This window comes from Coenobita brevimanus, chromosome 27, assembly GCF_032717465.1.
Source record: "Coenobita brevimanus isolate Jiangsu-jjx chromosome 27, ASM3271746v2, whole genome shotgun sequence".
Taxonomy (NCBI): domain Eukaryota; kingdom Metazoa; phylum Arthropoda; class Malacostraca; order Decapoda; family Coenobitidae; genus Coenobita; species Coenobita brevimanus.
In genome coordinates, this window is record NC_136980.1 from 5,980,001 (window position 1) to 5,995,678 (window position 15,678).

A 15,678-nucleotide genomic window follows, 5' to 3' on the forward strand; every position below is an offset into this window, starting at 1 on the left:
ATGATAATAATAATAATAATAATAATATAATAATAACAATAACAATAACAATAATAATAATAATATTAATAATAATAATAATAATAATAATAATAATAATAATGACCCTCTCATGACTGAAGCAACTCTCGTATTCCATTCCAGCCAACGCCACATGATTTTTTTTTTTCATCATATTGAGTCATAGGAGCCTAAGTGTTCATAAATTATCAATGTAAAAATGTTCGAAGCTTTCTAAAAATAAAAATTAATAAAAAAAATAAGCATTGAAAAAAAAAAAACATACCAAGCCTCTCTCAGCTTAGGAATATTAGCCAGCGGAGGAAAGTGAGAAGCAGAAGAGGTGAAATATTATGGCAGAGAAACATACCAAGCCTCTCTCAGCTTAGGAATATCAGTCAGCAGAGGAAGGTGAGAAGCAGAAGAGGTGAAATATTAGGCCAGAGAAACATACCAAGCCTCTCTCAGCTTAGGAATATTAGCAAGCGGAGGAAAGTGAGAAGCAGAAGAGGTGAAATATTAGGCCAGAGAAACATACCAAGCCTCTCTCAGCTTGGAAATATTAGCCAGCAGAGGAAAGTGAGAAGCAGAAGAGGTGAAATAGTAGGGCAGAGAAACATACCAAGCCTCTCTCAGCTTAGGAATATTAGCCAGCAGAGGAAAGTGAGAAGCAGAAGAGGTGAAATATTTGGGGAAATATACCAAGCCTCTCTCAGCTTAGGAATATTAGCCAGCAGGAAAACAAGAGGAAGAGGTGAAATATTGAAGGAAATTTTATCTAAACTCTAAATGCGCATTAGGAAGTATTATCGAGAGAGAGAGAGAGAGAGAGAGAGAGAGAGAGAGAGAACGCTAGTAATCTCCCCGTGCACCTTAATCCACCCCCACCACCACCACAGCACGCACTACCACAGCATTGTCTACCACACCACGCCACACTAAATAAACACAGAGAGAGGGTGAAGCAGCTACCTAGTGAGATCTTGGTAGGAACGTGTGGTGTCTTAATAACAGAGAGTGGAGGAGTCAGCTTAATCTTGGTAGGAATGTCTTGTATCTTAAGAGAGATTGCAGAGGTTAGGTTAATTTTGGTAAGAATATGTGTTGTCTTAATACCAGAGTGGATGGGCTGGCATAGTGTTTGTGTAGTGGTGTGTGTCTATAAATCTACCCACAGTATTGGTGTGTGTAGCGGTGGTGTGTGTTTACAATCTACCCACAGTGTTGGTAGTGGTGGTACGTGAAGTGATGTGTGTGTAGTGGCGGTGCGTGTAGTGGGGATGTGTGTGTAATGGTATGTGTAATGGTGGTGTAGTGGTGTGTGTAGCGGTGGTGTGTGTAATGGTGGAATGTGTTGGTGTGTGTAGCGGTGGTGTGTGTAATGGTGGAATGTGTAGTGGCGGTGTGTGTACTGGTGGAGTGTGAAGTGATGTGTGTGTATGTATTGTTGGTGCGTGTTGTGGCGATGTGTGTGTAGTGGCGGTGTGTGTACTGGTGGAGTGTGTAGTGGTGTGTGTATTCTACCCTTACACTTTAATCTCCCACACCAACATGCCTCTCACGTACACCCATCTATTGTCTTGTGCATCTTGCTCAAAATAACCTTGTACAGACTGCGTTGTAAAACATATAAAAAGACTATATTAATACAACTGGTAATACGGTAAGTTTTATTATTATTATTATTATTATTATTATTCATACAACTACTACCACTACTACTGCTACTATCATCATAATATTAATACGACTACAACGACTATCATCATTGTTTTATTATCATTATTATCACCATCATCGATATAACCATTATTATTATTATTATTATTATTATTATTATCATTATTATTATTACTATTATTATCATCATCATCACCACAATTACTATTACTATTAAACATACAAACCGGATTACACGTTAAATGAAAACAAGGGCAAAATAATGACAAATAATCCAACTAATCCAGGCGTCTGTCAGCCAACTCCCACTCTAATCCCACGCCACCGCCCCCATCCCTACTACACAGGGGATTACAGAGGATTTAAGAGTCTGACTGAGGATGAGGAGATTTATTTATTTATGTAACTGATAAACGGGTTATTTATATGTAGGGGTCTAAGTAATCTGTCTGTCTGTCTGTTTGTTTCTGTCTTTGTCTGTCTGTCTGTCTGTTTTCCCTCGTTACCCTTATTTCCACTTTCTATCCCTTCCCTCTCTCTCTCTCTCTCTCTCTCTCTCTCTATCCTTCTTACGCTTCTTTCAACCTTCCATTCTTCCCTTTGTATCTCTCTCTCTCTCATGATAACAATTCAGGTCAGTTAACATTAATTCAGGTCAACTTTATGAGTCCATAGGGGAAAAAAGAATACGTTCCCTGATATTTTTCCGCGCGAGAGAAGGAACAGAAATGGAAAAAACGGTAAGGAGGAAAAATGTGTGTGTGTGTGTGTGTGTGTGAGAGAGAGAGAGAGAGAGAGAGAGAGAGAGAGAGAGAGAGAGAGAGAGAGAGAGAGATGGAAAAACGGGTAAGGAGGGAAAATGAGAGAGAGAGAGAGAGAGAGAGAGAGAGAGAGAGAGAGAGAGAGAGTGAGAGAGAGAGAGAATGTAAGAACTCTCATTAAGTTAATCGACAAGCAATTAACCTACAAATTACTAGTATTCTTTGTCTAATTCTAGCTCGTTACCCTGACGTGGAGAGACGTAAGGAGGGAGGGGCAGATAGACAGAGACAGATAGATAAATAGACAGATAGATAGACAGACAGATAGATAGATGGACAGATGGATAAATAGATGGATGGATAGACAGGTAGACAGACATACAATCAGCTTAGGAAATGATAGATACAGATAGATAGATAGACAGAAACAGCTTAGGATATGATACAGACAGACAGGGAGACAGACACTCAAACAGTTTAGGAAATGATAGACAGAGAGACAGATGGATAGATAGACAGATAGACATAAAAAACAGCTTAGGAAATGATAGACAGACACACAAAGAGTTTTAGAAGTGATAAATGGAGAGGCATAGATAGATAGGTAGACAGACAGATAGATAGATAGATAGGTAGGTAGACAGACAGATAGATAGATAGATACAAAGAGCCAAGGAAATGACAGATAGAGATACACAGATATGAATCATCCCGGAAATTACTAGCAACTCTATTTCCAGCTGACAGGACTGAGAGGGGACTTGGCAAGATAGATAGATTGATAGGTAGATAGGTAGATAGATGGGCAGACGGATAGATAGAAAGCTACATAGATAAAGCATATATAGGGAAAATCGTTGCTTAGAGATTGACAGAAAGATAGACAGATACACAGGCAGTAGTGGAGATAAGTAACTAGGCAAAAGCAGCAGTAGTAGTAGTGGAAGTAGTAGTAGCAATGGTAGTAGCTGTAGTAGTAATAGTAACAGTAGTGGTAGTACGGTAATAACAGTAATGGTAGTAGCGGTGACAGTAAAATGATAATAATAATAAAAATAATAACAGCAGTAGTAGTGACAGTAGTAGTAATAGTCGTAGTAGCAGTAGTAGTGTAATAGTAGTAACAGTAGTAGTAGTAGTAGTAGTAAGGTAAATGGATAAGATACTAATGATGATGATGATGATACTGATGGTGGTTGTGGACGTTATGGTGATGGTAGTAATGGTGAGTGAATAAGGTAGTGATGATGATGCTGATGCTGATGATGAGGACGAGGATGGTAGTAGTGGGCGTTATGGTGATGGTTATGGTGAGTGAATAAGGTAGTGATGATGATGTATGGTAGTAGTGATAATGGTGGTAGTATGAGGGTGTGAGTAACGATGGTAGTGGTAGTGGAGGTTGGTAGGGGGTGATGAGGGTAGTGATGATGTAAGATGAAATTAACACTGAGCAGAAGTACTGCAGCTAAGGCAGTAGTAGTAGTAGTAGTAGTAGTAGTAGTAGTAGTAGTGGTGGTGGTGGTGGTGGTGGTGTAGTAGCAGCAGCAGTAGTAATAGTAGTAGTAGTAGTGGTGGTGGTGGTGGTGGTAGTAGTAGTAGTAATTATTGTAGTTGTTGCAGTAGGTGGTGGACTGCAGAACTACCGGTACAGTTTTAGCCTGCAGTCCACTGTGCTCATGTCTCAATGAACCTGGGACAACAACAAAAACAACAACAATAACAACCACTACCATCACCACTACCAACACCACCAAAATTACCATCACCACCACCACCATCACCACTGCCACCATCACTACCACCGCAACCACTACTACTACTACCACTCTCTCTCTCTCTCTCTCTCTCTCTCTCTCAAAGTAGCCGCTATCAAGTACCAGTCTGTCACTTCAGTCACTTTCTGCCGCAAAGAAGGGTTTGATGTGAGCTGTGGCACTGAGAGAGAGAGAGAGAGAGAGAGAGAGAGAGAGCATTGTGATAAAATGCAGGCTTAGATATGGTGTGGTGTGGTGCGGTGCGGTATGGTGTGTTAGGCAGCTTGGTACAGTGCAGTGTGGTGAGGTAGTGACGTAGAACTAAAAACAAAGACAACAACACTAGCAATATAACGGACTCTGGCCTTCTCAATTTGCTTCGTCTTTTCAATTAACTTCGTCTCTTCTCACATCAATACACTCCTCTGCCACTGTTCAGAATCATACAGAAAGGAGAGACTAGAGGTGAATGAGCGAACTTAACAGAGAATGTTGATCAAAGTTGTCTTTGGGTTTTTCTCTTGTTTTCGTTTTCGCTTTTTTTTTTTTTTAAGTTGTTAGTAGAGACGTAAAATTATTCTCTCTCTCTCTCTCTCTCAAATTTCTTTCATTATTCTTCATCATGTATTTCTCCCTCACATCGTCCTCTTCGTCTCTCTCCATACATTCACACATACACAAGCTATCGTCTCTCTCTCATCATACATATTCACACATATACAAGCTATCGTGTCTCTCTCTCTCTCTCTCTCTCTCTCCATACATATTCACATACAAAAGCTATCGTCTCTCTCTCTCTCTCTCTCTCTCTCTCTCCATACATATTCACACATACACAAGCTATCGTCTCTCTCTCTCTCTCTCTCTCAGACATAAGACGGAACTGTTTTGCATTATTAGGTCACACCATGAGTCACTCAAACGTCACACTGTTAGTAGAAAAGGTGCCCGCATGGTTCAAGAAAGCTCTCTCACTCTCTCTCTCTCTCTCTCTCTCTCTCTCTCACACACACACACACACACACACACAAACACAGGTTCCTAGGTTTGGTGTCCTCACATGTCGTATATATTAAAGAAGCTGGCAACCACAACCACCACACCAACCAGAATCACTCCTAACCATCGCTTCCACAACATACATAAATAGTCACAACCACAACTACCACCATCACCAGAGCCACCACCACTATCAAAATCACCACTATAACCACTACCACCATCACCAGAACCATCACCACCACCACAATCACCAGTATAACCACCACCACTACCACAATCACCACCACCACCACAAGTAAAATTATCTGTAACCTTAACCACCACCACCAAAACAAAACCGAAACAAGAAGCGGTGCCAAGGCATAGCAAACCCTTCCCCGGCAGGCATTTTAGTGCCGACGTGTAAACACAACAGGATACCTGGTCAAAGATGTCACATATCAATTTTGGAGTAAATTGGGTGAAAATGGACGATTTTGTGCCCATTTGAAATTTAAGGTCCGACCCACCTGACACTAAGCCCCCCTACCGCTGACCGGGGGGTGACCCCCCTGAAGTAATGAGGCATGTTATAGGATGCAGATTTGAAAGATGCACCTTTACGTTTTGGTTTTATGTCGATATGACGAATTTTGAAGGAGTTATGGCGATTTTTTTTTTTTTTTTTTTTTTTTTTTTTTAATAGGCCAACAGCCTGGGCCTTGGCTCAGTTTGGCCCCAAATTTAATCAGGTAATCAGGCCGTAGTCCACCACCCCTGTAATTTTAGTCAAAATCGTAACAGTTATCGCGTAAAGTTAAGACAGACAAACAGACAAAAACCAAATGAAAACAATACCCTACCCAGAGCCCCTCCGGGGTGGGGACGGGTAAAAATCTAACCATAACCACTACCACTATCATAACTACCACCACCACGACCACCACCATCACCAAAACACCACTAAATGCATCATTACTACCATCACCACAACAATCACCACCATGACCAGCAACAGCACCACCACCAACACTACCATCACCATCAACAGAACCACTACCATCACTACCACCACCACTATCACAACCACGACCATCACAACCACGACCACAACAACCACCACCACAACCAGTACTACCACACGTCCTATCGACCCTACTACGCACGAGTAAAGGAGGTCAGTACACTAAGCCCACTTGTAGTAGTAGTAGTAGTAGTGATGGTGGTGGTGGTGGTAATAGTAGGAGTAGCAGTAGTAGCTGATGTTACGGTGGTGGTGGTGGAAGCAGTCACAGTAGCGGTAGTACAGTAATAGTAGCAGTAGTGGTACCGGTAGTAATAGTAGTAGTAGCAGTAATGGCAGTAGTAGTAATAGAAGTAGTAGGAGTAGTAGTAATAGTCGTACCATAGTAATAGTAGTAGTAGTCGTAGTAGTAGTAGTAGTAGTAGCAGCAGCAGTAGCAATAGTAGTAGTAGTAGTAGTACATAATGCTTGCGTTCAATTAATTTCCTGTAACATCCTATTATGTACATAATGCTTGCGTTCAATTAATTTCCTGTAACATCCTATTATGTACATAATGCTTGCGTTCAATTAATTTCCTGTAACATCCTATTATGTACAAACTAAGGTAATGTAATCAGCTGCAATTGTTATGGTTCTCTCTCTCTCTCTCTCTCAACTGTTGCTTCACCAGGTAAGCAATCAATACCACCTCTCTCTCTCTCTCTCTCTCTCTCTACTAGCCGACTCCCTTCCCTCTCTCCCTTCTTATTCTTTGACTCCCTCTCCCCCTCCATTCTCTCTCTTCTCTCTCCCTCCCTCCCTCCCCTCTTACTCTTTCACACTTCCTCCCTCCCTTCTTCCTCGTCTCTCTCCGCATCCCTCCCTCCTTCCCCCTTACTCACACTCCCTGCCTCCACATTCACCCTCTTCTCTCTCTCTCTCTCGCTTTTTCCTTCCTTCCACTTCCTTCCCTCCCTCCTCCTTACTCTCTCTTCACACTCCCTCCCTCCCTCCTCCTTACTCTCTTTTCACACTCCCTCCCTCCCTCCTCCTTACTCTCTCTTCACAATCCCTCCCTCCCTCCTTCCCACCGGTCCATTCTCTACCCTCTCCCCCCTCGCTCTCTCTCCCGCTCCTCCTTTATTCATCCTCTTCTCTCTCTCTCTCTCTCTCTCTCTCTCTCTCCTCAATCTATCTGTCTATCCGTATCCATATGTCTGTCTACCACATCCATCTACTGTATGTATCTATCACACACACACACACACACACACACACACACATATCCATCCCCTACATACACACACACACACACTAGCAAACCTAAAACTCTACGCATCCCGCCACCCACATTTCACTAAACCACTGCAAAATACCGACCCAAAAGCACCCCCTCAGAGGCCACCAATCTTCACCAAATTCGACGTGTTGACTGTTGGATTCGTAGTGGTTGTGTGTGTTTAGTTCGGTTACGTTCGTTTGTGTGGTTTGGGAGTGTTGTTACATACATACCCGGTACCTGATTATCGTAAATGTTGTTTGCATGTTGGGAGATAAATAGATACGTAGATAGACAGACAGATAGATAGACAGATGGTTAGATAAATGGATGGATGGACAGAAAGACAGACTAATTCATCCTCTGACACAGATGTTGACAAATGAGAGGATAGACATGTATATAGTAGATGGATAGATAGACTGACACTGACACATATAGATAAATTGATACATAGGTCGACAGAGATAGATAAACAGACGAGTAAACAGACTGACAGACAGACAGACAGACACAGATACAGACAGATATGCAAACTCTGTCAATTACGGTTGTTCCTTCCCTTTAACTCTGTTGCGATTTCCGTCCTTTTGCAATCTATTTCCCGTTGCACTTCTTCGTGACCGGCACCATATTCAACTCTTCATATTGTAATCGGCATTCGAAATGGAGGGATGGCAGTTTTACACCGAGTTAAAGTGAAAGGAATACAATGTGTTTGACTGAGATAGCACAGGTGTGTGTGTGTGTGTGTGAGAGAGAGAGAGAGAGAGAGAGAGAGAGAGAGAGAGAGAGAGAGAGTAGGTGGCGTTTGTTTGTTTGAGTATGTGTACATCTTTGTTTGCTTGTTTGCTGTGTGTGTGTGTGTGTGTATGTGTGTGTGTGTGTGTGAGTGGATATATTCACAAGCATAAATACATGAGAAATCTGAAAATAAGACCGGAAATGGCTGACTGTAAGACTGTATATATCCACGTGTGTGTGTGTGTGTGTGTACATGAGTCATTGCACCTGTGTCCATGAGTGCATGTGCGTTCCCCAAAATTTATGAATAAATACATGAAATTGTGTGTGTGTGTGTGTGTGTGTGTGTGTGTGTGTGTGTGTGTGTGTGTGTGTGTGTGTGTGTGTGTGTAGGAGAGAGGGTAAGTACCAGTAGGTCTGACTGTGAATGAAGATTACAGTAGTAGTAGTAGTAGTAATAATAGTAGTAGTAGTAGTAGTAGCAGCAGCAGCAGCAGCAGCAGCAGCAGCAGTAGTAGTAGTAGTAGTAGTAGTAGTAGTTATAGTTATAGTAGTAGTAGTAGAGTAGGAGCAGAAGTAACAGTCGTAGTAGTTGCAGCAGATGCAGCAGCAGCAGTAGTAGTAGCAGCAGCAGCAGTAACAGTAGCAGTAGCGACAGCAGCAGCAGCAGCAGTAGTAGTAGTAGTAGTAGTAGTAGTAGTAGCTGCAGCAGTAGCAGTAGTAGAGTAGTAGAAGGAGGGTAGTAGCAGTAACAATAATAGTAGTAGCAGTGGTAGTAGCAGCAGCAGAAGCTGTAGTAGTAGTAGTAGAAGCAGCAGCAGCAGCAACAGTAGTAGTAGTAGTAGTAGTAGCAGCGGCAGTAGTAGTTGTAGTAGTAGCCTAGTAGTAGTAGTTGTAGTAGTAGCCTAGTAGTAGTAGTTGTGGTAGTAATAGTAGTCGCAGCAGCAGCAGTAGTAGTAGTGGTTGTAGTAGTAGTAGTAATAGTAACAGTAGACGCAGTAGTAGTAGTAGCTGTAGTAATTATAGTGACAGCAGCAGCCGTTGTAATAGCAGTAGTATTAGCAGCGAAACTGAATAAAATTGAGTGCGAAACCAAGTGAGGTAGTAAGTAGGCCCAAGTCTGCAAAGTTAGTGTGACAACATGAGTAAGTTTGTGAGCTTAGCGAGTATGAATTTAGCGTGAGTTTTGTAAGCTTAGTGTGATCTTAGTGAGCTTAGTGAGACAAATGAATCTATACATGAGTAGAAGTCTATCTATCTATCTATAGCCAGACGCCATAATCCCGTAGAGGGTGGCCGTTTGACTTTAACTTGGTTGTTTTACGGGAAGGGTACCTAACCCTCCACCAACCCACTTGTTACATATAGGGAACAATATGAGTTGGTTATATGGTTACCACCCAGCGTTGTAAAGGTTTCCTAGATTACAGGAAGCAATTAGGCTTGTCAATGTAAAACCACCAGAATAGGAAAGAAGAGTATTAAAAGCGACCGAAAAAAAATTAAAGAAATAGGAAGTGAGGAGGGCAGACACAGAAAATAAATGATGAAGGTGAAGGAAGAAGTAGGCAGCACTACATGGTTTTCCTTAATATTATACTACTTAAAATGTACTGTAAACATGTACAGTACATATACTTACATTTACACACACATACAATATTACATCTCTCTCTCTCTCTCTCTCTAAAACATTCCTGCTTTCACTCAGGATTTTGAGCATATTCTAAGCTTCTTAAACTCGATCAAAATATGCCAAAACGAGAGAGAGAGAGAGAGAGAGAGAGAGAGAGAGAGAGAGAATCAAAACCACAAGGAAATAAACAAAACTACATCCACGCCAAATTCACACAGTTGTTATATTATGCTGACCCTCTTTTGTTTATATCCGGGTCTCGTTACTGATACTATGCTCTTTTCACTCTAACTTGGCCTAAAATTGCCATCTCTCCATCTTGAATGCTCTGTCATAACATGAGATGAATACTAGAATGTACTGCTAGTCACGAAGAAGTGCTATACAACCCACTTCGCATCGGTTATACTCTTTTCACTCCAACTTGGCCTAAAATTACCTTCTCCCTACCCGGTTGTAGCTACGGAAATGGAGCTATTGATGATGATGATGGTGATGATAATGATGATGGTGATACTGATAATGATGATGGTGATGATGATGATGGTGATGATAATGATGATGGTGATACTGACAATGATGATGATGATGATGATGATGATGATAATGATGATGTTGGTGATGATAATGATGATGATGATGGTGATAATGATGATAATGATGACTGGAGCTTACCTACCCCTTTATAATAGTGGGCAACAGGGATAAGATGATGATGATGATGATGATTACCCTTAGAATTTTCGTGCGGACGAGGGACTTCACGTGGTGGCACCGATATACCCTGGCGGAAGGACTGCCATATCACACAAACATCCCTCACCTACCTCCCTATACCCCGAGAGGAGGATGGTGGTGGGATGCAGGAGGGGGGAAGATCAAGCCTGCACTCTACCGGGATCACATTTAGATACATGGCCTTCAAACATGTATGTCCCTACTCATTAACGTCGTCTGATTTTTCACCGTGTTGGACATGAGGTAAAAGTTTGTCTAAGGTTGTGTTGAAAGAGAGAGAGAGAGAGAGAGAGAGAGTGTTTAGGAGGCAACGGGTGCAATGAGGGTACGCACACACACACACACACACACACACACACTCTTACTCACTCAATGATTGGTATATACACACACCTGTCTTGCCATGCGAGTCCTTATTCTCAAGGTGGTCACTTGGCGCGTGCACACACACACACACACACACACACACACACACACACACACACACACACACCTGTCCTAAACACCTGTTACCCCAAAACCTTACCTGTTCAACCCCAATACGCACCTGTTACCTACTCTCTCTCTCTCTCTCTCCATACCTACCTACCTAACTTTATTTATCTATATGTATTGGTCTCTATGGGTCCATCTATTTATATCTACCAGTTTATCTATCCATCCCAAACAGCTCTATCCTTCCATCATTTTTTGCTCTCCCTCTCTTTCTATTTATCTACCTGCCTACTATCCTACCTACCTAACTATCCTTCCATCATTTCTCTCTCTCTCTCTCTCTCTCTCTCTTTCTACTTATCTACCTGCCTACTATCCCACCTACCTAACTGTATCCTTCCAACATTTTTTATTCTCTCTCTCTCTCTCTTTCTCTCTCTCACACCTGGTTACCCTAATTTACTCTCTCACACACCTGGCTACCCTAATTCACTCACTCTCACACCCACACCTGGTCCCTTTCCACAGGTTAAATATGCAGGTAAATTTGACTTCGTTATTTCTGAGCTGATGGGGAGTTCAATGTACCATGCAGGATGTAAAATTGAAGGTTGTGATTGATGGAAATGTTGATGGGTAGCTGGGATGATTGGTAGATTGACTGATGGATAGATAGACAGATAGATAGATGGCTAGAAAGATAGACAGATAGGTAGGTAAACTGATTGGCTGACGGATGGATAGACAGATAGATGGATAGATACATAGATATACAGAGAAATAAATATGTTCAGACGGACAGATAGACAGACATTGATAGATAAGAGAGATAGATTAATACAGAGGCAGACAGACAGATAGCTAAACAAATAGACAGACAGACAGACACTCAGACCGACAAACGCACAGATAGATAGACAGATAGATATAGAGACAGATAGATGCTGAGAAATATAGACAGATAGACAGAAAGAGATAAATAAATGCAGACATAAAGACAGACAGACAGACAGACAAACTATAACCTGAGACAGACAGTGAAACGAGGTCATTTACAACTGACTAACCTTCTATTTTATAATCAAGGTTAAGTGTAATTACCAAGGCTCTATTTAAATAACTGAAGGCTGTAAATGATAAAGAATTTCAATGTTGATTAAAATGTACATATAAAAAAATAATGAGGAGAGTTCAAATACGTGGTGAACATTATTAATATTTCTTGTATGTATGTCAGGGGTAAATCTATCTATTTATCTATCTATTTATGTCTTTCTATCTATTTATCTGAATTTATCTATCTGCCCATCCATCCATCCATCTATCTATATCTCAGTACATCCATCCATCTCTCTATCAATCTATCTGTCAATCCAACCATCCATCTATATAGTAATCTATCTATTTGTCTATCCATCCAATTACCTATCTGTTTATCCATCCTTCCATCTATCTATCCATCCATCTATCTACCTATCTGTCTATCCATCCATCTATCTATCTGCCTACCTATCTATCAATCTGTCCATTCATTCATCCATCTGTATATCTATCTACCTACCTACTCTATCTAGCCAGACGCCCTAATCTCGTAAGAGGTGGCCACAAACAAATCGCCTCCATGTCGTTCTGTTTTCTGCTATTTGTCTGCCCTTCCTTGAACTCACACCCCCTCTTTCTCATAAACTTCTCCATTCCATCCTTGGTCTCCCCCACCCCTCTCCCTCTTCACCTTACACTCTTCTAGTCAGTCTTTCATCCTTTCCACATGATGATGATAATGATGATGGTGGTGGTGGTGATGATGATGGTAATGATGATGGTAATGATAATTATGATGGTAATGATGAGGATGGTGGTAATGATGATGAGGATGGTGATAATGGTGATGATGATGATAATGATGGTGATGGTAATTATGGTGATGATGATGATGGTGGTTATGGTGATGATGATGATGATAATGATGAAGATGATGATGATTGTAATTATTGTGATGATAATGATGAGTATGGGTTCTCCCTACGTGTCAAGTGGGGTTGGTGGAGGATTAGTGCCCCTCCCTGTAAAACAATTAACTCTAAGCCGTTGGTCACCCCGTTTGGGATACATGGCGTCTGGCAATGAATGAATGAATGATGAGTATGACGATGATGGTGATGATGATGATAAAGATGATGGTGATGATGATAATGGAAATGATGATAATGGTGGTGGTGATGATGATGATGATGGTAATGATGATAATGGTGGTGGTCATGATGATGACGATGGTAATGATGACGATGATGGTGGTGGTGATGATGATGGTGATGGTGGTCATGATGATGGTGATGATGTTGATGATAATAATGAAGGTGATGATGATTGTAATTATGGTGATGATGACGATGATGGTGATGATAAAGATGATGGTGATGATGATAATGGTAATGATGATAATGGTGGTGGTGGTGGTGGTGATGATGATGATGACGATGGTGATGATGATGATGACGATGGTGATGATGATAATGATGATGATTGTGGTGGTGATGATGATAATGACGATGGTGATGATGATAATGATGATGATGATGGTGATGATCATGATGACGATGGTGATGATGATAATGGTGATGATGATGATGATGGTGATGATGATGATGATGGTGATGATGATGATGATGGTGATGATGATGATTATGGTGATGATGATGATGATGGTGATGATGATGATGATGGTGATGATGATGATGATGGTGATGATGATGATGGTGATGATGATAATGGTGATGATGGTGATGATGATGATGGTGATGATGATGATGATGGTGATGATGATGATGATGGTGATGATGATGATGATGATGATGGTGATGATGATGATGATGGTGATGATGATGATGATGGTGATGATGATGATGATGGTGATGATGATGATGGTGATAATGATGATGGGTTGATAATAATAGAAAAATCGAAGGTTTATTAGACTGTATTGATAAACGTTTGAACAGGCAATGAACACCGTTGTCTTTTATACATCCTTTCCACAGCACTTCTTCGTGACTAGCATCATAGGTTTTTTTCACTTTAACCTGGCCCAGAGTTTCGTCCTCTTATTTCACGTAGCTCAGTGGCGGAAAAAGACAATACTACAGCTCTGCATCCTTTCCATAGCGCTTCTTCGTGACTAGCATCATATTCTAATCATAGCATATTCCTCCTCTACTCCTTTCACCTTCACTTGTCCCAGATTTTATACCTGCTCACGTCAGACGCAATCAGCATGAGGTTAACAGAATAAATCGCTCTAACGCAGGTGTTGAGGGCTGACAGGTATGCTAAGGCGGTCAGGGGTAGGAATAAATAGAAGGGCGAAGGGAAATTGAGTTCAGGGTTAGAGAAAGTATAAGGACTGGTTATTAACTGATTACAGAAAGGGCAGCTTGATGTTTGAGAAAGAGAGAGAGAGAGAGAGAGAGAGAGAGAGGGAGAAAGAAACAATTAGGGCACGAACTCTTGTTAGAAACACACACACACACACACACAAATACGCTCTCTCTCTCTCTCGCCTGAATTGAAATGTACTGGAGAAAGATATTACCCGTCAACCTTGAGTGTTATAGACCACTGAATTTATGGCTAAGAGAAACGACTTCTGCTATTGCTACTACTGCAACTACCACCGCCACTACTACTACTGCTACTACTACTCCTACCACATCACCCCCACTACTACTTCCACCACTACTACTGCTGCTATACCTACTACTACCATCACCACCATTACTACTGTTATCACTGCTACTACCACCACCACCCCTACTATTACTACTACTACTACCACCACCATTACTACTACGGCTAGTCACTACTGTTACTATTACTACTACTACTGCCACCACTTTTTTAAACAGAAGATCACCTCCATCCATTTGGGAATTATATTGTGAAGATCAAAACCAACCTTGCTAATACAATTCACCATCTGGAGTTGTAATGTGAAGGGTAACACTAACCCTCATATTACAACCCGTTGGCCCCAAGCACGCCAACGGCTGTGGTTACCAACCATTACTACTACTTTTATTGTTTTATTTTCATTCATTAACATTACAGTGTTAATAAAGACATTAATCTATTGGAGTCGCTGCTCTACGCGACTCTCGACCAAAGTAGCTTCGTAATCCATACCCGTCAGAGAAACAGGCCTGAAGGCTGATCTTGTGCCCCTGAGGCAAAGGAGTGCAAACCTCACGAGGAAGAATGACAGTCGACATCTCATCCAGGTCATAACAGAACTCTGGGGTTGATGCTTCTTCTCTGCCAGTCTCAAGTAGAATCTCCCTGCCTCTGGACCCATCCCACCTGATCTGAACACATGGGGAGTGAATCGACCGTGGTCCACATGTTGGATCCATTCTTAAGTTTTTTTTTTTTTCTTGTTCATTCCTCTTGTGTGCAGCCTCGAGAGACAGTTCGCGGTAACATGCTGCCATATAGGATCAAATCCTAATGTCGAAAAAAGTCCTCTGTCCACGTGTCCAAATACATCGAGCACTGACATTCACCCTTGCATCATTTGATGTGTTTGCTGTTCTGTGGATGATGTGCTCACAGTCTAGAGGTAGCAGAGCTGGCTCTATGGTGACATCATGGCAAATATCCTGTAGCAT

The 15,678-nt window shown here is 41.5% G+C and overlaps 1 protein-coding gene across 1 annotated transcript in view; it reads right to left on the bottom strand.

The window, feature by feature from the left end:
* The window catches only part of LOC145394364 (small G protein signaling modulator 2-like), a 186,205-nt gene extending 170,527 nt beyond the window's left edge, over positions 1–15,678 (bottom strand). Inside the window, exons 1-2 of the mRNA XM_080268236.1 lie at positions 15,568–15,678; positions 15,256–15,375 (exon numbers count right to left, since the gene is read on the bottom strand). Coding sequence (XP_080124362.1) covers positions 15,256–15,375; positions 15,568–15,678 — 231 coding nt within the window. The remainder of the gene's footprint in view (positions 1–15,255; positions 15,376–15,567) is intronic.